This window comes from Staurois parvus, unplaced genomic scaffold (assembly GCF_062004578.1).
Source record: "Staurois parvus isolate SC_StPar_1 unplaced genomic scaffold, SC_StPar_1.0 ptg000608l, whole genome shotgun sequence".
Taxonomy (NCBI): domain Eukaryota; kingdom Metazoa; phylum Chordata; class Amphibia; order Anura; family Ranidae; genus Staurois; species Staurois parvus.
In genome coordinates this window covers 793540-818997 of record NW_028318404.1, presented here as the reverse complement: position 1 = coordinate 818997, position 25458 = coordinate 793540, and the positions used below count along the sequence as shown (strand labels likewise).

The 25458-nt window shown below is 45.9% G+C and overlaps 2 protein-coding genes across 3 annotated transcripts in view; one reads left to right on the top strand and one right to left on the bottom strand.

Annotated features, from left to right (window-relative positions):
• Window positions 1–2981, bottom strand: part of SLC25A25 (solute carrier family 25 member 25) — a 44494-nt gene extending 41513 nt beyond the window's left edge. The window contains exon 1 of one of the 2 annotated variants that reach the window (XM_089692931.1): window positions 2580–2981. In XM_089692931.1, coding sequence (XP_089549057.1) covers window positions 2580–2873 — 294 coding nt within the window. In that variant the 5' untranslated portion in view covers window positions 2874–2981. The remainder of the gene's footprint in view (window positions 1–2579) is intronic. The other variant, XM_089692932.1, reaches the window with a different exon arrangement.
• A 74-nt stretch (window positions 2982–3055) lies between these two features.
• Window positions 3056–18220, top strand: NAIF1 (nuclear apoptosis inducing factor 1). The gene is made up of 2 exons (XM_089692930.1): window positions 3056–3990; window positions 15893–18220. The coding sequence occupies exons 1-2, from the start codon at window positions 3549–3551 to the stop codon at window positions 16366–16368; spliced, it is 918 nt and encodes a 305-aa protein (XP_089549056.1). The 5' UTR covers window positions 3056–3548; the 3' UTR covers window positions 16369–18220.
• Window positions 18221–25458: the final 7238 nt, after the last annotated feature.

The window sequence follows — 25458 nt, the reverse complement described above, 5'->3', positions numbered from 1 at the left end:
AAAGACCCTGTTAGCAGTCTTTGTACATGCACAGCAACACCCGCATATGAACAGATACCAGGTACTCCAGCACATGTGCAGATGTGCCGCAAGGCTCTTTCAGAAACTGAGCCCTGGCAGCACATCTGTGCATGAGTCAAGCAGTGACAGTTGAGGTGCTGCTACAATTAAAAATCTTAAGAAATAAAAATTGGAAAGGGCAATTTCACAAGTAGGGTGAAGGTCTGCTTTAACAAATCGACAGATATACATTTCCCTGTGTGTCCAAATCAATTGACTGTATTGCTATTTATAAATATCAGAGGAGATCGATCAAAACAGAACACGTACATGGTCACCATGAGGGGGACTACAATCAGATTGTGGAATACATGGTCACCCTTATGATGGCAATACACTGTACAATTTCCTCATCTGTTCAGTGTACGTCGATCAAGACTGTACAAATAGCGATAACTTTTCTTCCCATTGAGTTAGGCTAGGTTTACACTATGAATGGTGGAATCATAGCTGTCCCAATATCTGCAACCACCCACAGCCAAAACATGCAGGGCTGTCATTCATAATGGCACCCCCATGCATCTAACAAACAGCACATTTGTGGGTTCAGGGACATCGCATGGTACCTTTTTGATTTCCGAGCAGCTGCGCTTTGAACATTCTGCAGGAACCTTTTTCCTGTGTAAAACGCAGGCAGAGCAGCCCTTTCAAATGAATGAGCTGCCAGGCTCACGCAAACCTGCAACAGTGTGAACCTAGCCTTCAACTCAATTTTCAAATCAAGTCGATCGGCCAGGCTGGATTATTAAGGATTTTTGAATGAATCCACAGCACTCAGATACTTTGTTCAGTAATACGATTGTATTTCAATTACCAGATTATGAGATTACACGGTAAAACACATGCAAATCGATTATTGGAATATGTTACCATTGATGGAAATCCACTTTCCTGTGGGTGTCGTATTGACTGAATGGATTGTTGCATATAAAATCACTATCAGGAGAGATCAATCAGAATAAAAATCATTCTTTTAGGGCCTGCGCGTATCTGTGCGCTGTTAAAAGCAAGCGAAATCTTCCAATGACATCCAGCCATTCATTGGATATACAAAGAATTTTCTACAAGTGTACAGCCAGCCTAAAGTTAGGCACCCATGTGTCTTGCAGTGCATTTTCAGAGTTGCAGAAACACACTACAGTCCATTTAACATGGATTTCCTATGGGTCATGTTCACATCTATGCAAGTTATTTTTTTTTTTTTTTAAAAAGGGTCAGGAACTTGTTTGCTTGCAGCAGATTGTGTTTTTGGTTCCAGACTTCAGTGGAAACACAGAAACGCATGCACATGTGTTCTTGGTGTGTTTCCTGCATAACACACACCACTCCCTAACATTAACATCTTAAAAATGCATGAAAAACACATTAAAGCAGCTGCAAACGTGTGAAAACACGCAAACCGCACATGAAAGAACGTATCAACCGCAAACTGCATAGGTGTGAACCTAGCCTAGAGACTGTTCACATTTCTCGCCACGATTCTGCCCACAACCCCAAAATGCTCTACACGGCGTAAATGGGGGCTAAGTGTGCCTTCATACACAGAACATTCTCCTAGTGAAACCTTACAATATTCTTAGATTGTAAACAAACGAGTGGAGCCCACTGTTACCTCTTGTAGCAAATTGTATTGTAACTGGAAATTCTGCCATTTTGTACAATTCATTTTGTAAAGTGATGCGCAAACAGTTGGCGCTAAAACATGCTGTATAGTAATGTATCTACATTCCTGATCTGAGGGCAGAACATCTCCGCACTGATACATTGTATACACTAGTCAGTGCAGAGATCCCATCCTTGTCATTCCTATAACATCACTTGGACCAGGAGACAGCATCAATAGGGGGGGTGGGGGGGGGGGGGGGGGAGTAAATTTACTAACATTTTACACCCCCCCATTCCATATTCTAGTTCACCGGTTGTTTCAAGGAAGGGCCACATCATATATTTTACAAAAATTCAAGGGCCAGAAACAAAATATATCACTTTCATCAATGAACAAATCAATGTAAATGAATGAATGTTTTACTTGGTTTTTTTTATTCAGCATGATAGGATTTAGAGCAAAAGAGAACACCTCAGTAACACAAATCTCAAATAATCATCCATGGGGGGGGGGGCAAGGTTCCCCCTCTCCCCAGTCGGTCAAGGTTCCCCCTCTCCCCAGGGTTCCCCCCTTAACGTCCCCCCGTTCTTACACCAGTCCCCCTCCTTACACCAGGGACCGGAGCAGAGCCCCCTCTTACATCCGTGAGTCAAACAATATGGCCCCCGGGACATAGTGTGGAGATCCCTGAGAACTGACTGGTACTATTTATCCAGAGTCAAGTATCCAAGGTGGTGCCCTGAGGGGCCCTCCCCCACTGACATCTCCACTGATCACTTGCTAGCCTCTCGTAAAGACACATGGTACATATGCAGAACTACAAGTCCCAGAGTGCTCTCCAGAGCGGTGGACCCGCAGGGCATGCTGGGAGTTGTAGTCCCGATCCCATCCTCACAATGGCAGTGGTTCTTACCCTGAGCTCCATCTCGGTCCGGTGCACCCCGAGCCTCTTAAGCCCCACGGCCAAGTCATCGATACAGATGGCGCCGTCCTTGTTGACGTCCAGCTCCTGGAAGAGGATTTGTAGGCGGCGCTCGTGCTCGGGCCCCCCGCACAGGACTCCCCCGCACGGGTCGGCGGACAGGGCAGCGGACAGAGCCGATGAGGATGAGTGGGCCTCGTGTGTGTGCGGGGCTCCCCCCAATGTATCACACTGACAGAACACCCCGCTCAGCAGCGGCGACACCAGCGAGCGAGGACGGGCCATAGACGGGACGCCGAGATACAGAGCACGAGGGAGCGGGCAGAAGTCGTCAGCCGAGCACCTCACAGTTCTCTTCGTCTAACGCCGGTATATGGCGGCAGGAAGCGCATCACCTCACACCCCCCTGACGTCAGCGCCACACCCCTACCACATCGTCCTGCATACCCCGCCCAACCGGTGTGACGCTAACACACAGCACTAGCCCATTGGCTCGCTGTACACTTAACAACCAATCGCTGCTCGGGCATTGCGAGGGAAACTCAACTTCACAAAACTCCGACTATATCCCCAGCTTTAATTCCACGTGCAGGATTTATATGGAACGCTCTACTTCTGATACAGAAACGACGATGTCTCCAATTCACACAAACCACTTTGATAAAAATCCCTGGTAATTACACCGACCAATGGAGGCGCTGGATTAGTGACTGACGGCAGTGTTACGCAATCAAGAATACTAAGGCGAATGAAAGGGGGAGAGGCTAATTTTGACACCGGAGTTAGCCAATCAAGTGTTACAATCGCCCGTGTGGGCAGTACCCGTCCTCCCTTCGCAAGATTGCGTAGAGACGCCATAAAGAGGCAGATTCTGGAAGCCGTTACGCTGCGTAGGTTCCCTGCCGCCCCAGCTTACGCAGTTTACGTATTGCGGCCTTATTCCCGACCGTCGGAGCGGCGATGGCTACGCCAGCCAAGAAAAGAAAGACCAATTTCTCGGAGCAAGAAGTGGAGATCATCATGGAGGAGATGGAGAAGCAGAAGCACATCCTCATTAACCATTACAACGCTGGGGTGCCCCTGATGACCAAAAGCAATGCCTGGTATGACATCTTGAAGCGCGTCAACGCTATTAGCACATGCCACCGCGAGTTGGCGGAGGTGAAGAAAAAGTGGTCTGATCTGAAGACAGAGGTGCGCAGGAAGATGTCCCAGGCACGCGCTGCAGTGGAAGGCGAGGGGGACGTGGGGACGCCACCGGTCATGCTTACGCCTCTTCAACAGCGAATATGTAACTTATTGGGGGAGAGCGCCATCCTCAGCCTGCCCACCCAGGAGTGTCCCACCGAAATCCCCACCCAAGTCTCCATCAGTTCACCCGGCACCGTCACCCTGGCACAAAGTGAGTGGGCACAGATTATTACCATGGCCGAGCGTCAAAGACACAAAAAGAACAAATAATATGCATTATAAAAATGGTGGAAATAATTACAGCATTCTCGGTTTTCACCCCTGTGCAGCTTCAAATTCATGGAGCGTGGGGGAGAAGTTACACAAAATGTTAACAACGCTCTTTAAAGTGCTAGCTCACCATTACAGAAATAATATGAAGGTGAGCTAACAATCCCAACCCCCCCCCCCCCAGTTCCCATTGTACTTACCTCTAGGGTTGCCGAGCTGTCAGCAAACCTCCCCCTTCCTAGATGTTCTACCTCTACTTTATCAGTGATTCCAGGGCAGACCAGATGGATTCTGATTGGTCAGCACTGTCAATGTGAATGTAACAAATCAGAATCCACCTGGTCCACCCTTGAGGCGCCAATGGAGAAGAGCGGAGGTTTCAAATCCACAGACCACTGGACCAGCTGTGTCGACAGCTTGGCAACTCTGGAGGCAAGTACAGCAGGGACCGGGGTAGTTGGCAGGTTGTCCAGTGTTAGTTCTCCTTGACATTTTTTCTGTAAAGGTAGCAGTTTAAATTATAACTGGAGTAAAAACCTTTTTTCATTTTGGATAAAATGAGGGAGGGTTATAACCCCGTCAGGGTTTTTTTTACCATCTGTATCCTATTGGGGAGATTTCCCCTCACTTCCTGTTCCATAGCCAAAAGCAGGAACTGGAGATAATCCCTCCAAAGTGAAAGAGATTCCTGGGTGTACCTATTGGAAAATTTCCACTCTATTCCTATTCTGGTGACAACCCAAAATTAGAGACTTTCTTTCACTTTTGGTGATATTGGTCACCAGGACAGGTCATGAGGGTGAATCTCCCTCTACGCTCTATACAAAACCAAGAAAGAGTTTTGCCTTAATTATACTTTCACAGTTGAGCAATAATCTGAATAGAGTTTCTTAGATTTGAAATTTGTAGATTTACTTATGAAGCTTTATTTTGCCTGAAGCCAACTCTGGAGAAGAAGGTTGGAATTGAGAGGCTACGTTTCCGGTTTACTGCCTAATCTCATGTTGGGACCACATACTGTCCCCCAGGTCCTGAGTGTGCATAACAGTGCTTTCAGTAAGGTAAGTATTAAAGCCGAACTCCAGGAATGATCTTTTTTGCTTACTTACATTGGTCCAGCTTGGCACAATGCAGGTATTGATATCTCTGCTGGGGAAGCTGTAAATCGCTGTAGTAGTCAGCTCTAATATATGGATAGCCACGATCTTCCAGTTCCTGTTTAGATTCTCTGTGAGCGCCCCCCTCTGTTCCACAGGGGTTAATCACTCCACTGCTGCCATATATAGAATGCTTTGTATTTTTCTCAATGAGTACATGGCATTTTTTGATTGGATGAGGTAGAGATCATGATGTCACTGCCTCTTCTCTTAACTTTATCCAATCAGAGAAAGCCTATGCAAGTGGCTTCTCCTCTGCATACTGACACAGGGGGTAGCTCACTCAACATTGCTGCCATTCATAGAACGCCTTGTAATTTTTTAATTGAATTCAAGGCTTTCTCTAATGGATGAGGTGGAGAGAAGGGGCAGTGACTGGAATACTCCCCAGAACATTGCTAGGACATTGCTAAGAGAAGCCTAGTCATCCCACCTTCACAGGAGTGAGCTCTCAAGCCCTGAGCTCAGAGCTACTACATCAGGGGAGAGAAAGAGCATGTGAGGGGCTTTAAATCTGGGAAGGAGCTCATTCCTGTAATGGTGGAGGTGAGCAGTAATGACTAGGCCTCTCAGCAATGTCCTGGGAGTATTCCAATCAGGCTTCAGGAAGTATGTAAATGGCCTACACCTATAGCAAGGATATTATTCAATTATTTAGTCAGAACGGCACAGCTTATTTTTATCTACAAATGCCACTTATCTGCATAGGCAGTTGTTGGTAAAGGTAAACTAATCCTCTAATATTTTGTCAATATCTTAGATGTTAGATGGCAGTCAGAAGTTTGGTAATAAACTAGACATTTAAAGATCCATCTCCTGCACATTGTACCCATAGACACCTTCTCTTATATTGAGTGCAAAGTAGGGGGGGGGGGGGTGTGTGTGTGTGTGTGTGTGTGTGTGTGTGTGTGTGTGTGTGTGTGTTTCTTGGAACAAGGTTAGCTTCTACAAAGAATCTCCAGAGTTATGGAGACAGGTGTCAATGGAGAGGGCTGTTCCCCCAGCTGTAGGTGCCTATGTGGAGGGCAGAAGGAGGACTGCTGTTGTCTATGTGGAGGGCAGAACGAAGGCTGTAGGTGTCTATGTGGAGGGCAGAAGGAAGGCTGCAGGTGCCTATGTGAAGAGTAGATGGAAGGCTGCAGGTGCCTATGTGAAGAGTAGATGGAAGGCTTCAGGTGTCTATGTGGAGAGTAGATGGAAGGCTGCAGGTGTCTATGCGGAGGGCAGAAGGAAGACTGAAGGTGCCTATGTAAAAGGCAGAAGGGAGACTGAAGCTGCCTATATGGAAGGCAGAGGGAAGGCTGCAGGTGCCTATGTGGAAGGTAGAGGGAAATCTGCAGGTGCCCATGTGGAGGGCAGAAGGAAGACTGAAGGTGCCTATGTGGAAGGCAGAGGGAAGGCTGCAGGTGCCTATGTGGAAGGTAGAGGGAAATCTGCAGGTGCCTATGTGGAGGGCAGAAGGAAGACTGAAGGTGCCTATGTGGAAGGCAGAGGGAAGGCTGTAGGTGCCTATGTGGAAGGCAGAGGGAAGGCTGCAGGTGCCTATGTGGAAGACAGAGGGAAGGCTGCAGGTGCCTAGGTGGAAGCCAGAAGGAAGGCTGCAGGTGTCTATGGAGAGTGCAGAAGGAAGGCTGCAAGTGCATATGTGGAGGGCAGAAGGAAGGCTGCAGGTGTCTAGAGGGAAGAGTAGATGGAAGGCTGCAGGTACGAATGTAGAGTTCAGAAGGAAGACTGCAGGTGTGTATAGAGAGGGAAGGCTGCAGGTGTCTATGTGGAGGGCAGAAGGAAGGCTGCAGGTGTCTATGTGGAGAGTAGATGGAAGGCTGCAGGTGTCTATGTGGAGAGTAGATGGAAGGCTGCAGGTGTCTATGTGGAGAGTAGATGGAAGGCTGCAGGTGTCTAAGTAGAAAGTAGATGGAAAGCTGCAGGTGTCTATGTGGAGGGCAGAAGGAAGACTGAAGGTGCCTAGAGGGAAGATTGCAGGTGCCTATGTGGAAGGTAGAGGGAAATCTGCAGGTGCCTATGTAGAGGGCAGAAGGAAGACTGAAGGTGCCTATGTGGAAGGCAGAGGGAAGGCTGCAGGTGCCTATGTGGAAGGTAGAGGGAAATCTGCAGGTGCCTATGTGGAGGGCAGAAGGAAGACTGAAGGTGCCTATGTGGAAGGCAGAGTGTGGTGGTTTATGTAAGGATTTATTCTACTTATAAAGGGCGGTGTCCCTTTCCCTTAAATAAAATATTACAGTGCCTCCAGCCGTCAAATACGGCAAATATTTAATGAACCAATAATTTGATCACCACTTATTATTATACCTTGAATCCTTTTAGCCAGTATGATTTCGTACCATACACACAAAATTTGCCTTATAATAGATAAATATATAAATTTATTTATGTACAAAAATTATATATATATTAACACAAAACGCAAAAGACTGGTGATGAATGAATACTGGTACACACGATCAAAGATATACTATACCAATATTATACACAATACAATATTTCTAGATAATGGTAATACAGATTACAATATTTCTAGATAATAATGATTAAAAATTAAATTTAGTAATAAATGATAATTTAGAGTGTCTCAGAGGTCATTTTCTTCCAAAACTTGGCCATAGGAATGGGAGAAAATATTCCCTGATAAATTATACTCTAACCAATACCAATTAATGATTTAGGCAAATGTAAACTTTTAAAACTGACACCAACAATTTTAGCAGTAATACATGGATCTCTCTATATATATATATAAACACCCAATGCAGTTATTATCACTCTAAGCACAGAGGAAATATGCAATACAATATTAGATCTAAACAGTCTCACCACACCCAAAACCTGGATGATGCCTCCCCAGTGGATTCAGCTGGCAATGGAAACGCCTTCAGAATAATGGCCGCAGGGCAAGTGAGAGATAGGTGGTAGAAATTCAGAGGTTTAGAAGTTTAGTAGAAAGTTTAAAAGTTTGAAAGGATGAAATAGTGGTTCTTCAGCAGGGATGGATTTCAGCCTCGTCAGATTTCTTCCGCTTGTTTTTCTTTGGCTCTCTCTTTTTTTTTCCAGTGTGTTTTTTTTCAGTGTGTTTTTTCAGTGTCTTTTTTCTTAGTGAGTTCTCTCTAAATGAGGTGCATGGCTTTTTTATACCATCTAAACTATTGTTCTAAAAGACCCTCCCAACAGGCTTTTTGATTGGCCGGTCGAGAAGTGTATGTACCTAAGCTATCTCTCACCTGTCCACCAGGGGGCAGTTAGGGATCACAAAACGATTTGAGTATTTATGATGACTCACACCTCGGGTAGAACCCAAGGTGATTTCAGGTATTAAAATATACGTCTCATCCAGATATATATATTTGATTATACCTATAATGTCCTGGATAGGAACCATAGAAGATATATGTGTATTCAGTTATTCATTTCCCTGAGATACAAACTTGTGTGAAAACATTTGCTTTCTGATAGAAATCTATAACTGATACCAATTCACAAAATATCTTACTTTTCATCATTTCATACTCAATTTAGTGGTATACAATCCCCAACTCTGCTGAATGTATTTTTGTTTGAGAAAGAGTGTGAATAATGTATCTTTCTTTTAATGTCTTTGTAGGTAAAAATATAAGTTCTGAGTTTTAACTTTTGGTCTTAAGAATGACACAGGAAACTGTTGTTTACGTCCATTGTAAAGACCAGAGGGTAAACAACCAGTTGTCCTTGTAGTTTGAAAAGACTGTTTGAAAAGACTGTTGGCTCATCACTCTCCCCAAGGTTTGTTTACTCTTCTCAGACTTGCAAGTATGGTCTTATGTATTGTTAACTTGGTCGGTGTGGTGACTCACTGTTTGGAAGTCCAACGTTGTATTTGACTGTCTAATTAACTTTTGTAGGTGCAATCTCCTCAGCCCCAATATACAAATAGTACTGGTTAAGAATATACACTTTAGCTAGTCTTATAGTCGCCAATCTAAGTTCTCAGGATTGTCGGTCTTAGACCACCTGTAGATATTCAAACAGTCTATTGTCTCTGGAAAGAGCTCCTTCCACCCATTGTTTGCGTGTAACTTCACTAGAAGGTCTTCTGAATTTCAACCAAGAAACAGTTAACCCTTAACAGACGGCTGGGCTGGTTTGCTGTTGGAATGAAATTATGTTTTTTATAAATGGTCCCCAAAAGGCACTACAAGAGGGAAGGCTGCAGGTGCCTATGTGGAGGGCAGAGGGAAGGCTGCAGGTGCCTATGTGGAAGACAGAGGGAAGGCTGCAGGTGCCTAGGTGGAAGGCAAAAGGAAGGCTGCAGGTGTCTATGGAGAGCGCAGAAGGAAGGCTGCAGGTGCATATGTGGAGGGCAGAAGGAAGGCTGCAGGTGTCTAGAGGGAAGAGTAGATGGAAGGCTGCAGGTACGAATGTAGAGTTCAGAAGGAAGACTGCAGGTGTGTATAGAGAGGGAAGGCTGCAGGTGTCTATGTGTAGGGCAGAAGGAAGGCTGCAGGTGTCTATGTGGAGAGTAGATGGAAGGCTGCAGGTGTCTATGTGGAGAGTAGATGGAAGGCTGCAGGTGTCTATGTGGAGGGCAGAAGGAAGACTGAAGGTGCCTAGAGGGAAGATTGCAGATGCCTACGTGGAAGGTAGAGGGAAATCTGCAGGTGCCTATGTAGAGGGCAGAAGGAAGACTGAAGGTGCCTATGTGGAAGGCAGAGGGAAGGCTGCAGGTGCCTATGTGGAAGACAGCGGGAAAGCTGCAGGTGCCCTATGTGGAGAGCAGAAGGAAGGCTGTGGGTGCCTATGTGGAGGCAGAAGGAAGGCTGCAGGTGTCTATGGAGAGCGCAGAAGGAAGCCTGCAGGCGCCTATGTGGAGGGCAGAAGGAAGGCTGCAGGTGTCTATGTGGAGAGTAGATGGAAGGCTGCAGGTGCCTAAGTAGAGAATAGATGGAAGGCTGCAGGTGTCTATATGGAGGGCAGAAGGAAGACTGCAGATGCCTATGTGGAAGGCAGAAGGAAGGCTGCAGGTGTCAATGTGAAGGGCAGAAGGAAGGCTGCAGGTGTCTATGTGGAGAGTAGATGGAAGGCTGCAGGTGCCTAAGTAGAGAGTAGATGGAAGGCTGCAGGTGTCTATGTGGAGGGCAGAAGGAAGGCTGAAGGTGCCTAGAGGGAAGATTGCAGGTGCCTACGTGGAAGGTAGAGGGAAATCTGCAGGTGCCTATGTAGAGGGCAGAAGGAAGACTGAAGGTGCCTATGTGGAAGGCAGAGGGAAGGCTGCAGGTGCCTATGTGGAAGGTAGAGGGAAATCTGCAGGTGCCTATGTTGAGGGCAGAAGGAAGACTGAAGGTGCCTATGTGGAAGGCAGAGGGAAGGCTGCAGGTGCCTATGTGGAAGGTAGAGGGAAATCTGCAGGTGCCTATGTTGAGGGCAGAAGGAAGACTGAAGGTGCCTATGTGGAAGGCAGAGGGAAGGCTGCAGGTGCCTATGTGGAAGACAGCGGGAAGGCTGCAGGTGCCTATGTGGAGAGTAGATGGAAGGCTGCAGGTACGAATGTAGAGTTCAGAAGGAAGACTGCAGGTGTGTATAGAGAGGGAAGGCTGCAGGTGTCTATGTGGAGGGCAGAAGGAAGTCTGCAGGTGTCTATTGAGAGGGCAGAGGGAAGGCTGCAGGTGCCCTATGTGGAGAGCAGAAGGAAGGCTGTGGGTGCCTATGTGGAGGCAGAAGGAAGGCTGCAGGTGTCTATGTGGAGAGTAGATGGAAGGCTGCAGGTGTCTATGTAGAGAGTAGATGGAAGGCTGCAGGTGTCTATGTGGAGAGTAGATGGAAGGCTGCAGGTACAAATGTAGAGGGCAGAAGAAAGACTGCAGGTGTCTATGGAGCGGGAAGGCTGCAGGTGCCTATGTGGAGGGCAGAAGGAAGTCTGCAAGTGTCTATTGAGATTACAGAGGGAAGGCTGCAGGTGCCCTATGTGGAGAGCAGAGGGAAGGCTGCAGGTGCCTATGTGGAGGCAGATGGAAGGCTGCAGGTGTCTATGGAAAGGGCAGAGGAAAGGCTGCAGATGCCTATGTAGAAGGAAGGCTGAAGGTGCCTATGTGTATGGCAGATGGAAGGATGCAGGTGTCTATGGAGAGTGCAGAGGGAAGGCTGCAGGCGCCTATGTGGAGGGCAGAAGGAATGCTGCAGGTGTCTTATGTGGAGAGTAGATGGAAGGCTGCAGGTGCCTACATGGAGGGTAGAAGGGAGGATGCAGGTGTCTATGTGGAGGGCAGAAGGAAGGCTGCAGGTGCCTACATGGAGGGTAGAAGGGAGGATGCAGGTGTCTATGTGGAGGGCAGAAGGAAGGCTGCAGGTGCCTATGTAGAGGGCAGAGGGAAGACTGCAAGTGTCTATGCAGAGGAAAGGCTGCAGGTTCATATGTGGAGGGCAGAAGGAGGGCTGTCTATTGAGAGGGAAGACTGCAGGTGCCCTATGTGGAGAGCAGAGGGAAGGCTGCAGGTGCCTATGTAGAGGCAGATGGAAGGCTGCAGGTACCTATGTGGAGGGCAGAAGGAAGGCTGCAGGTGTCTATTGAGAGGGCAGCGGGAAGGCTGCAGGTGCCTATGTGGATGGCAGATGGAAGGACGCAGGTGTCTATGGAGAGGGCAGAGGGAAGGCTGCAGATGTCTATAGAGAGAGCAGATGGAAGGCTGCAGGTGCTTATGTGGATGGCAAATGGAAGGATGCAGGTGTCTATGCAGAGGGCAGAGGGAAGGCTGCAGGTGTCTGTGGAGAGAGCAGATGGAAGGCTTCAGGTGCCTAGGTGGAGGGCAGAAGGAAGGCTGCAAGTGCCTATGTGGATGGCAAATGGAAGGCTGCAGGTGTCTATGGAGAGGGTCCGCTACCTGGAAGCAGATGTAAGGAAAGCTGCAGGTGCCTTTGTGGAGAGTAGATGGAAGGCTGCAGGTATCTATGGAGAGGGCAGAAGGAAGGCTGCAGGTACCTATGTGGAGGCAGAAGGAAGGCCGCATGTGTCTATGTGGAGGGCAGAATGAAGGCTGCAGGTGCCTATGTGAAGGTCAGAAGGAGGACTGCAATTGTTTATTGAGAGGGCAGAGGGAAGGCTGCAGGTGCCCTATGTGGAGGGCAGAAGGAAGGCTGCAGGTGTCCATTGAGAGGGCAGAGGGAAGACTGCAAGTGCCCTATGTGGAGAGTAGAGAGAAGGCTGCAGGTGCCTATGTGGAGGCAGATGGAAGGCTGCAGGTACCTATTGAGAGGGCAGATGGAAGGCTGCAGGTGCCTATGTGGAGGGAAGAAGGAAGGCTGCAGGTGCCTATGTGGATGGCAGATGGAAGGCTGCAGGTGCCTATGTGGAGTGACTTGAAGATGAAGGATCCAAGATGATTGGTGAACAAAACACGTCAACGTAGTGACATCATCACATCCACGCTTCACCACGCTGAAATTTCCACAAGGAGGAAGATGTACACCACAATCTTCCATCTTGGATCCTCACTTGGCAAGACAGAAACCGAACGCTAAATCCTAACTCCTGGGAGCAACGTTAATACTGTGTGGCGATTTACCTGCTGAGATCTTTACCAGTGGAAAGTAACCTCTATCACGAATAACGTTATGCTTTATACATGATAACACACGGAGCTTCCGTACAGAGGAATTCATTTACCACTTGGCCTTAATACAAGCACATATCTACAGTGCCAGTTTATGCAATAACTTAATCAAGATTATTGTCTTCAGATATCCATCTTGGAGGATAATTCATAATATACATTTATAGGGGTATTACCACTTTCGCTGGAAGACGTTTGCAAGACTGTTTCACTTATAGTCTGGTTACTAAAGATCCATTTGGATCTAAGCCTCATTATTGCTGTTTATAACTACAACTTCACTCAAGTGAAATCGGCCGATAGTGATTGGCCTAGCATTACTACATCCTTCATCTTCAAGTCACTTCAATAATGATGAGACACTGTGAAGGATTTATGCCATATGCTACCTCCACATCCAGAATTGATGATTGTACTAGGGAGGTGAAGTAATTTATCCTCCCTTAGTTATGCTATCTATGGAAATCAGCAAGTCATCCCTTTATGAAGTCCAAACATATTGATCATATAAGAAAAGCACTTTCCATGCATTTCTGCAGCCCTACCGCCTGCATTACATATTGAAGATACTTCTCCCAGAAGGTTATGTTTATCGGTTTCCTAGCCTCCTATTGTTTTTCAACTATTCAGCTAAGTGAATGTGCTGGACTTTTGTTTTTGTTTTTAATCACACTGTTTTTATTGTCTGATTTGCTGTGTGGCCACCATGGCTCAAGCCTATCCTTCAGAGGATCACTGTGATCATAATAAAGTGATTGTTTTGCATCTATTTGGATGTATTCTTTACTCTGCTTTGGATTTAAATACCAATCTTTTTGCAGTTTGCTCTTGTCAACTGATCATCCTTTTTGTATGCTAAGTGTTCTGTTCAAAAAATCCACACCTTTATTTATGGTGAGTCAGATAAATTTCATGGGTACTTATACCCTATGATATGGCATTTTGTTTTTTAGTTTGGAAGGCTGCAGGTGCCTATGTGGATGGCAGATGGAAGGATGCAGGTGTCTATGGAGAGGGCAGATGGAAGGATGCAGGTGTCTATGGAGGGGGCAGAGGGAAGGCTGCAGGTGTCTATGGAGAGGGCAGATGGAAGGATGCAGGTGTCTATGGAGAGGGCAGATGGAAGGATGCAGGTGTCTATGGAGAGGGCAGAGGGAAGGATGCAGGTGCCTATGTGGAGGGCAGAAGGAAGGCTGCAGGTACCTATGTGGATGGCAGATGGAAGGATGCAGGTGTCTATGGAGAGGGCAGATGGAAGGATGCAGGTGTCTATGGAGGGGGCAGAGGGAAGGATGCAGGTGCCTATGTGGAGGACAGAAGGAAGGCTGCAGGTACCTATGTGGATGGCAGATGGAAGGATGCAGGTGTCTATGGAGAGGGCAGATGGAAGGATGCAGGTGTCTATGGAGAGGGCAGAGGGAAGGCTGCAGGTGTCTATGGAGAGGGCAGAGGGAAGGCTACAGGTGCCTATGTGGATGGCAGATGGAAGGATGCAGGTGTCTATGGAGAGGGCAGATGGAAGGATGCAGGTGTCTATGGAGAGGGCAGATGGAAGGATGCAGGTGTCTATGGAGAGGGCAGATGGAAGGATGCAGGTGTCTATGGAGAGGGCAGAGGGAAGGCTGCAGGTGTCTATGGAGAGGGCAGAGGGTAGGCTGCAGGTGTCTATGGAGAGGGCAGAGGGAAGGCTACAGGTGTCTATGGAGAGGGCAGAGGGAAGGCTACAGGTGCCTATGTGGATGGCAGATGGAAGGATGCAGGTGTCTATGGAGAGGGCAGAGGGAAGGCTGCAGGTGTCTATGGAGAGGGCAGAGGGTAGGCTGCAGGTGTCTATGGAGAGGGCAGAGGGAAGGCTACAGGTGTCTATGGAGAGGGCAGAGGGAAGGCTGCAGGTGTCTATGGAGAGGGCAGAGGGAAGGATGCAATAGTCTATGGAGAGGGCAGAGGGAAGTCTGCAGGTGTCTATGGAAAGGGCAGAGGGAAGGCTGCAGGTGCCTATGTGGAGGGCAGATGGAAGGCTGCAGTTGTCTATGGAGAAGGTAGCGGGATGGCTGCAGGTGCCTTTGTGGAGGACAGAGGGAAGGCTGCAGGTGCCTATGTCGATGACAGATAGGCTGCAGGTGCCTATGTGGACGGCAGAAGGAAGGCTTCAGGTGTCTATGGAGAGGGCAGAGGGAAGGCTGCAGGTGCCTTTGTGGAGGACATAAGGAAGGCTGCAGGTGCCTATGTGTAGGGCAGAAGGAAGGCTGCAGGTGTCTATGGAGAGAGCAGAAGGAAGGCTGCAGGTACCTATGTGTAGGGCAGAAGGAAGGCTGCAGGTGTCTATGGAGAGAGCAGAAGGAAGGCTGCAGGTACCTATGTGGAGGGCAGATGGAAGGCTGCAGGTGTCTGTAGAGAAGGCAGAGGGAAGGCTGCAGGTGTCTGTAGAGAAGGCAGAGGGAAGGCTGCAGGTGCCTATGTGGAGGGCAGAAGGAAAGCTGCAGGCAAGCATCTCAGGGTGAAACAATACCTATTGATCTTGAAAATCAACCATGGCTGCCAGTTACGCCCATTTATAATTGCTGCCTGCAACCGTCCCGAGTTTGTGGTTCTTCCTTTCTCCCCCTGTCCCTTCTCCCTCTTCTTCCCCATTTTTTTCCATTTCCCTTGCTTGCTTTTCTTTTGCGTTCCTTTTACCCTCATGGGTACTGTTGCCCTTAGGAAGGGGGCCTTACTACTGCTGAGGATTGTTGAATCTAGACACCATCACTGATCCTCCTGCATCCCAGTTTGTGCTCTTTGATGATTTTGCTTTTACACTGATGACATGTACCTATTTTTATGTGATTACTTAGCTTAGATCCTGCATTGGCGATCTGTGAGCTTGTCACATTTTGTTTGAAAACAATAAAAACTGTTGAAACAGAAAATCCACCATTGCTTAGTGGCAATTCAATGACCAGACTTAGGCAGGAGGCATTTGTCTGTGAATACCTGTACTCATGGAAATTGCAAATGTTTGCATGCCCTGCAGAACATTTAGACTTACAGTAGTTTTTTTTTTAACTGTAGTGGACAAAGAATCTGCATGTATAATCTATTTCTTTTTCAGTCCCTGCAGAGACCACTTACCATACTTTAGAAGAAAATGTGGTGGAGTATTGCACAACAGAAACCCCCACGACTGTTACTTCTGAGACTCCTGTAGAAATGATCTCTCCTTCAGCTGAAGTTATGGGAAAACCTCAGGAACTAAAGAACAGAATTGCGCTAAATTCAGCACGGCTGCTGCAGGAGCAGAGAGTGACTAACTTGCACGTAAAGGAGATTGCCCAACACCTTGAGCAACAGAACGATATCTTGCAGATGATACGCCGGTCCCAGGAAGTCCAAGCTAGTGCTCAGGAGCGCCAAGCCCAGGCCATGGAGGGGACTCAGGCAGCCCTGAATGCCCTTATTCAGGTATTACGACCTATGATAAAAGATGTGCGCAAGTTCCTACAGAGTCGAAATACAGAGTCTCCAGCCACCAATGAAGCTGGTGATCAGGGGACTCAAAATGGACAATCAAACAGTATTAGTCAATGACTGATAATGGCATTGTGGAAGCACAATATTACCTTACTGTGTCTAAAGAGACCTTGTTGCCACTGAAAGAAGATGAAAGTAAAGCACGCTGTGAAAGGAGAATCTTTATACTTGCTTGTTCACAGGTTGCAAGTTAAAGTGTATATATTTGAATAGAGTTGGGGAAGGATTAAAACCCCTGTCGAGTTCGATTGCTGTATGTGTCCCTGTTAGTTAGATTCACACTTTATATTTGTCCTGATGACCATAGTCACCGAGACATAATGTTAAAGTGGTTCTAAAGGTTAATTTTATTTCTTTAAAGTAACATACATGTAATACTTACCTGTTCTGTGCAATGGTTTTGCACAGAGCAGCCCTGACCCTCCTCTTCTCTGCTGGTGCTTGTGGCCCCTCCCCCTTGCCAAGTGCTCTCAATGCAAGCTGCTTGCTTGCTCCCAAGCCAGCTCTGTGCGTCTAATAGAGTGTGACTCAGTCCCACCACCCCTGCTCCCTCCTCACAGGCTGTGATGGACAGCAGTGGAAGCCAATGGCTCCCACTTCTGTGTCTCAGTCAATGAGGAGAGAGAGACCTGGGAGAGCCGAGGATCCCAAGCACATCGTTGGATGAGGATTGGGTTAAGTATTGGGGGGGGGACTGTGGGGGGAGAATACATAAAGGTAAAAATCCTTCACCGTTTACAACCACCTTAACGGAAATCCAAAGTTTTAGAGTTTCATCTGAATAAGTGGTGTTCCAACCTTTTGTGGTGACAACAGTATAGGTGGCAGATTCTTCTCATGTTGTACAATTGCCCATCACCTCCTGTTGTGCCTACAGCACAGGAATTAAAAGAAAATCTCTCCAGTGGGAGGGAGACATAAAAAAAATAAACTGACAAGGTTTTAACCCTTTTCCGCAAAAACCTTTATTAAAAAGTTTTACTTGCTCAGATGCCAACGCTGTCACATAGGAGTAGGAAGAGATTTTTATGTGTTATATAGCATGTCTTTTACTTGGCTCTGTGGTTCCCCTTTCTTCACTTTTGTGTCCAGAGTCCTCAGTGGAACCACAGCATGGGGTGAAAGACAACCTGTCTGACACACTAAGTGGCATCAGATAGGATCACCACACAGAGCTGTTCAAAAAGGCATTCATGGCCTGCCAGAAAGGGAAATCTGAAGCTTCTTCCCCAGGGTGCTTCTCACTGTCCTATGAGAAGAAGGGGATTGAGTCACATGTTGTCCCCCTCCCATTCTCCCACAAGCAAAGGTGTGCTGGGAAGTGAAAGGAAGCTATAGATAGAGCTGTGGGGGCAGGTCTAAAGTGAACCTGTTAGTTCAACTTGCATGGTCAAAAAGTAGGTGCACCTTAAGGAAGAAACTATTGCTATAAAAAGCCTTCAAATACGAATGTTAAAAAAGTGAGCGGCCTGGTTGTAAATTTGATATCTGTCTTTGCCCTTGCATATGCTAGGAGAAAAAAATGAGGTTTTGATGGTCAAATGACCTAATAACGACCAATGCTAGCTAATTGCTAGCTAAGCAGGCCTTCATGTTATGGCTTACTGTCTAAAGGACAGAAGAAAAAGATAAATTTACAATGGCTGCCATGCAGCTTGATAAAAAAAAATGTCTCAAACAGCTTTCTTTTTTAAACTGTTGGCTTGACAAGTTTGAAACTTTTTATGTGGTTGGTATATGGACAGATTTGGAAATAGGATGATGCAGGCATGCACTCATTACACAAATGACTTTCCCTTTAAATTATTGTTAGCTTTAATTTTTTAAGAGTCCCTCTACATCTCAATCCATGCCTAGTTTTTTGTCAACATGCAATCTTTTATAATAAAATCATATATCTATTTTTGAAGTACTTGTTTCCTGCTGGTATACTAACATCTGAAATAAGACACAGACATTAAATAGTATTCTTAAAAGGGAAATTAGCATTGTTCTCACCAAGTACTAAGAGTACAGCGCAAAGAAATTGAGACCTGAGCCAGGCACAGGCTTGGGGGTTACAGGTAGGAGTACACAAGACTGGATGCAGACTGGAAACTGAAGAAACTGGGAACACAGGGCTGGAAGCAGGTTGGGACACACTGGGATGACAAGGCTAGAATCATGGAAGACACTAAGAAATGTTGGGAATCACCGGAGGCACAGGAAAACATTCACCAGCTAGTCTGTTGATGCGTTGTTCAAACTCTGAGCAAGCTGTATACTAGTCCTTTAAGACAGCTCCCCCTCTTTTATTGGCTGGAAGACGGTGGCAGCACACAGAGGGAAAGTTCTGGTGCTGGAGTGTGGAACAGGTGAGTATGACACCGGGGTGCTGCTGTGCAGGGGATTACCAGACTCTACTAAAATTATGGATTCAGCTGCAAATGATAATTGCATGTAAAATTACATTCAAAGGCTAAGAGTACATTTAATTATGTTGGGGCAGTGCAATCCCATATATACCTTGCTCTTCTGACATCAGGTAGTTTATTTGTACTTTATGATGGTACTAACCTCATATCAGCAGGTAAACTTCACTGGCTGTGGCCTACACTGACCCTGGCAGTTCTTCAGTCCTCTTCAATGATCTTGGGCAGGGTTTCTAAACCAGGGTTCCTCTAGAGGTTGCTAGGGGTTCCTTGAGCAATGAGTAATTTCTGCATCTCAGATAGATTCCCACTGATACCAATGGTCTTTTAGCTATTGGTAAGGGGTAATTCTTCCTAATGACCACAAGTGTAAGGAGCATTCTTCTCACTGACCATCACACTAATGTATAATGATTTGTAGATATAGTACTTTTTAGCAGGGGTTCCTTGAGACTGAAAAAGTTATTTCAAACTGCTTCTCCATAGACCATATTAGTAAAAAATATCTGCTTGCAAATCTAAAGGAAGATGTTTGCTCTATTACAGCTATTAGAAAAAAAACTGTATGCACAGATGTGCCACCCTGGCTTAGTGAAAAGTACTGAAAAAACATTGGAAGAGGTTTCTGGCTAATCTGACTGAGATCTGCTCACTCAACTAAGGGTCATCATTTCTTAAATGTAATGCAGGACTATTTAATGAGTCAAATGGTGAAAGCTCCAACTAGAAATAATGCTCTGCCTGACATACAAATAAAAACAAACACAGAACTGATTGCAGATGTGGAAGTAATGGATAATTTAGGTAACTGTGATCACAGAGTAATTACATTTGACATAAGCAAAAGGACACATGAGAGTAGGACAAGAACACTAAAAAAAAATAACTTTACTAAGCTGTGCTCCATACTACATGACACTAAATGGGATCTTGGGGTGAGCAGCTACATATCAAATTAGGTTTAAAGGCTAAGTTCACCTTTTCAAAAAAATAATACTTGCGAATGTTTTTGCAGGAAAAAAAATAGACCTCTGAATAGGTGCTGTATGCATTAGGAGTACTTGGATTGCAAGATCTGTGGTGTCTAATGAGTTAACAATTAGCATATTGACATCTGTATCCGAGAGGTTGCCAAGTCGTACAGCCAATTCCTGGACAAAGTCAGAATGACGAAACACATCGGGACATAACTGTATGGCAACCGGAAGTGACGTGGCACACTGCACCAGAAATGACGTTCTGGGAGAGACAGACGGGAAGCGTGGTGAGACGCCAACAGAGTCGGCTTGTGTTTAGCTTACTGGATACATAGCGTTTGATGTATTAAAGATTTTAAAGATTTTTTGTAAGTGCATTTTTAACATTAAATAAATGGTGCTGTACGTTATTACACTGTTGGAGTTTTTCTGATTTTCCCCTCTATGAATATTGGTACATATTGGAGTGGTCTGGAGAGTCCCACTGACAGAATGGATTAATATTAACAACATGCCTTTTATGTCGATCATGAGAATGTGAGGCATATAATTTTGGTGACTGAGTGTCCTAGAGGGATATAGTGGCACTGAGCACTTTGGTATGGAGTAATATAAGTGGAGAAGTTCTGAAATCACCAATGTGGAATTGAATTATTGGACACTAATAGAACTTCTTTTTTGTTTTTCACTATTATAACACTGGGTGAAAAAAAAACTTTTTTTATAGACTTACGTTTCACTTTTTATTTTTTTATCACAATTATTTGGTATTTTGATATAAGTTGTTTTGATGTGATATTACATAGCGCCGCTGTTCTTTTTTTTGTTGTATAGAATAGAAAATAGAATTTTGGTTATATATGAAAAAAGCATTTATTTTTTTCTCAGGAGCGTGTAGAAGCATCTAGAGAAATGCACCCGTGATTAGCAGATCACCTCCTACAGACACTTGCTACAGCTTTCTGCCCATACTTCTGTACTGTACTCACCAGTGCTCTCACAGTTCATTGAGAACTACAAGCTGTCTGCTGCAGTGGAAGACAGTACTTGTAGTTTATTCAATCACATATTCCTGTGAATGACTGAAGCGGCTCTGTGGGCGAAGCCCAGCACAGCCGCACTGTTTTTGAAGTCTGGCTTGGGTGGATCCCCCATTGGCTGTCCCAGGGAAGGGGGATATTGGGGGTGGGGGGAGGGGGTGGTTGCTGAGCATTTTACACCCTAAATATGGGTGTGATATGTAACATGTTCAGAAAGGTGAACTTATCCTTTAACCACTTCAACCATTTAAATGAAGTCAGCTGGTAAATTCCTTCTCAAGTAAAACAAGAAGGGCTCAGCTATGTGTCCATCATCATCTTAACTGACTTATGCTGGTAATAGAGGAGATGTTTTAGTGGTGCTTGATTGGACGGGCTCTAACGATTCTGCAGAACTCGGCACCTTACCTAACACATACAAGACCTGGTCCTATATGCTTGCTGGCTACTTTGTTGGCCGATATAATCTGGTGAGTGCAGATTGGGGACTTTCCATTCACAATTTTGGACTACATAATATATATTACTTTTTAAAAATATGTGTTGTTTATGGCAATATTTCCTTGATCACGAAGTGGTATTGTGACATATCTGGTTAACGCCCACTTTCATTTATTGTCACAATATGCAAATCTTTAATTGATGACTCTAGCATTGGGGGCGGGGAACTATGGGGGGGGGACTATTTAACCTAAGGTCTCTGAAAAAGACTTGCGGACACACAATGAGGTTAGATGAGAAGTGGTTCAATCTCAAACTATGTATGGGGTACTTTACTGTTAGAATGGTATGAATGTTGAACTTCCTTCTACAGTTGGTGGTGTCAGTGGGGAGTGTAGATGAATTCTAAAATGTTTTAAATGTGTTTCTTTGCGAGCGCAATATGCAGGGATATTGAAAATTAAAGTCAAGCGCATACATCATCAGTTGAACTGGATGGACTGGTGCCTTTTTTCAACCTCACCAACCATATAACTATGTGTAAATGTATGTAAGTAGTGGGGTGTATACTGTATATATATATATATATATATATATATATGGGATGGAGAGGACGAGGAGGGGTTGCAGGCCTCGGCATAATGAAATCTATTGTCCATCAATGTGGCCAGAAATATTGTCACTGATCACCAAGGGTTGGCATCGTATTGTGAACAACACATGGTATCCAGCAGCCCCTACAGCAAATTTTCGGTTGGGAGGACAACCTGCTCCCAAATTCCAGTTTACGAATTAAAGAAGAGGAAGAAGGGCCCATTTATTCTTTGCCATCCTTGTGCATTCAATAGCTTGTACATCTACTGTCTATAATTCATCAGGTGCTAAAGGGTGTGACTACATGTTAACAAACACTAGAAATCTATATGAACCCTCTGCACACTGCTATATACCTTTTCTAGCAAACGCTGCAATAAAAAAATGGATTTTTGGTTCACATATATTGCTATACATGTTTAAGTTGGCCAACTGCATCAAAATAATCACTCTATGGCCAGTCCCTAGCCTCTTCTGGAAAATGCAATTGCTGCAGTGGATACATTGCCAATATGGGGCAGATAGACAAAAGTTGGGGATGAACTATAGGTTCAGGTCAGGCCACTGACCTGCAGTGCGATAGAAATAAGATATATGTAGCGCCCCTCAAACTTAGCTAGGGGGAGCTAGACAGGTTTTTAGTCAGAGGCTGAGAAGTAGCCTGTGATGAGTCAGCCTGGGAGTGAGGCAGTGAAGTTACCTCGGGACAGGCTAGGGTGGTTCTGAGGGTCTGAGCTTCTAGAGCCCTACCACCACTCCAGAAACTTGAGAGCTTTCTGGAGAAGGGATGGAGGAGGGGAGGAAGCTCAGATCTACATACTTAAGGGACTTTGGCCAATCCCCTGTCAGGAGGCTGGGCAAGGTGACCAAGGCAACCCCTTAAGTATTTCAGAGCCTAGGAGGAACAAGTCAGTGTCAGGTGGAAGATGGAGTGAAAGGCTGGAGTGTGGAGCCTGGGAGGGGTCCCGGGAGAGGTCCTACCTTCAGGCAGAGCTGGAAAGAGGGATCTCTCAGCCTCACTGTCCCCTGAGAGAGGACCACCTGTGGAGTAGGGAAAGAGTCAGCCCAGTGTGACAGGCCTGATGGTAACCACCAACCCATCAAGCTCACAGGAGAGGACTGAGTGAGTAATCCTACACCCCGTGGGCCAAATAAGGGGAGAGAATAGTCAGGTGGAAAGCCCAACAAGCTCCTCATCTGGGACTGCTTTATTAAAGAGGCAGCTTCTGGGTCTCCTTGCCCAGGGTTTCCCTCAGGCAGCTGGGTGAAGAGAAGGATTCATCTGAGGTCTGAGGTGGTATGCCAGGAGGTCTGGAGAGCTCTTCAAGAAAAGGCTGTTTGTCTATGAACTTGTACATGGTAGCTAGGGAGTTTGTCCTCATATTCACAGTTCCTTGAGCATCCCATACACCCCTCAACCCTATCCAAGGTCATTACCCCTTATTAAAACTACAAGAATAAGCTCAAGGACTGTTTAATGTCTGGAAACACACTGCAGTGTGCAAATGTGGAAGAAAAATGTGTGTTGCCTGGCTATGCAAGACAATAGGGGGACCCAAAAACTCAGCAACTCCTAAGGGGGTAGTGCTACATATACAGTACCTGTGCTCTAATCCCAATAGCTTGTACATGTACATCATCCATCAAGTGCTAAAATGGGTATGACCACATGTTAACACTAGAAAAAAACAGCGATTAGGGATTGGCCATAGAGGGATCACTTGCAGTTGGCCAGCGTAAACATGTATTCAGGGGCATTTCCCTTTGGCTGCATTTTTTCAGCAGGGCGGCGCTGCACTTCGGCAGTGGCACACAGGAGCCATTATGTTTGTAGGCTTGCTTACAGCAGTCTCCTCTACATAGGATCCAATCCACAAGAGGGCAGAGCTACCATATCTGCAGGACACACAGAGGCAGTAGAGAAGAGGAGTGGAGGGTGCTGGATGCGGATGGGAGAGGGAGCCCAGTCATTGCAAAGTTTGCTAAAAAGGGTATATAGCAGTGTGCTGAGGTTTCATCCAGAATTTCTAGTGTTAACATAGGTTACAACCCTTTAGCACTTGATGGGTTATATACATGTACAAGTTATTGGGATTTGAGCACAGGTATATCTTATTTCTATAGCATTGCACATCAGTGACCAGACCTGAACCTGTAGCCCCCCCCCCCCTCCAACTTGTGTCTTTCTGCCTCATATTGGTACTATATCCACTGCAGCATTTGCATTTTGCAGAGACTGAATAGAAAGGGATTACTTTGACGCAGTTGGCCAGCTTAAACATGTATTGCAATATGTGTGAACCAAAAATCCGTGTTTTTTCATTGCAACGTTTGCTAGAAAAGGAATGTAGCAGTGTGCAGAGGGTTCATTCAGAATTTCTACTGCAACACTGCTGCAAATTCAAAATACTAAAAAAACTTACAAAGCCATCCACAACTCGGTCTCCAGCTACATTACTAACCTAGTCTCAAATTACCAACCAAATCATTTTCTTCGTTCCTTGCAAGACCTCCTACTCTAGCTCACTTACCACCGTCTTCCATGCTTGCCTTCAGGACTTTTCCTGAGCACTGCCCATCCTATGGAACTCCCTACCCCAATCTATCCAGCTATTTCCTACTCTGTCCACTTTTAGATTATCCCTGAAAACCCTTCTCTTCAGAGAAACCTATCCCAAATCCATCTAAAAACTGCATTTTCACTTTCTCCATCAGCTCATCCCTCACAGTTATCACCTTTTGAATCACTTGACCCACCCTTTTAGATTGTGCTGTATTGTAACTGTACTGTCTGCCCTCATGTTGTAAAGCAGGGGTCTCCAAACTGCGGCCCGTGGGGCGGATGTGGCCCTTTATCCGGCCTTTGGGGAACTAATCCTCCCACTGAGACCAGCAATGGGGCTGTACTTCTTCCCATGAAACCAATGAGGGTGTACTATTCTTCACACTAATACCAATGGTGGGGCACTACTCCTCCTCCTACTGACCAACATCCCTGAGACCATGTTTATTCTCACTGATGCTGGGGCCAGGACATTTTCAATCCTCACTGGCCCTAATCTGGCCCACCTAAAGTCTGAAGGACAGCATACTGACCCTTTGTTTGAAACGTTTGCAGACCCTTGTTGTAAAGTGATGTGCAAACTGCTTGTGCTACATACTAAATCCTGTATAACAATAATAATAATAGTAATAATAATAACAACATGTTAACTTGATGCGTTGGGGTATGTGACAGTGCTAGGTTCTGCCACTGTGGAAAAAGAGGTAAAAGTCTCGCAGGATTCTCAAGGACGCAGACTGAGGGGCTTCAGAAGTTCAGAGAGAAGTGGAGAAAACTAAGCTTTTGGTGTTCTCCAGATGCTGTATTTCCCAGATTAGGGTTTGGAGCTCAATGGTGCTTTACAACTTCTCTGCTGTTTACTTTCAGTTCTTAAAGCAGAGCTCCACCTAAAAGGGGAAGTTCTGCTTTAAATCTTTCTCCCCCACTCCCCATTAAGGATTGGCACCTTTGGGGAGTGGGGGGGGGGTTGGTACCCAAATTTGACAGGTATCTGCTCCCACTTCCGCAGAGATAGCCTAAGGCGATTGGCAGTGGAAGTTGTCTTCCGTCCCTCCCTCCCCGTAGTCTTCTGGGACACATGACAGGTCCCAGAAGACTACGGGGGCCATTCACATAGGACA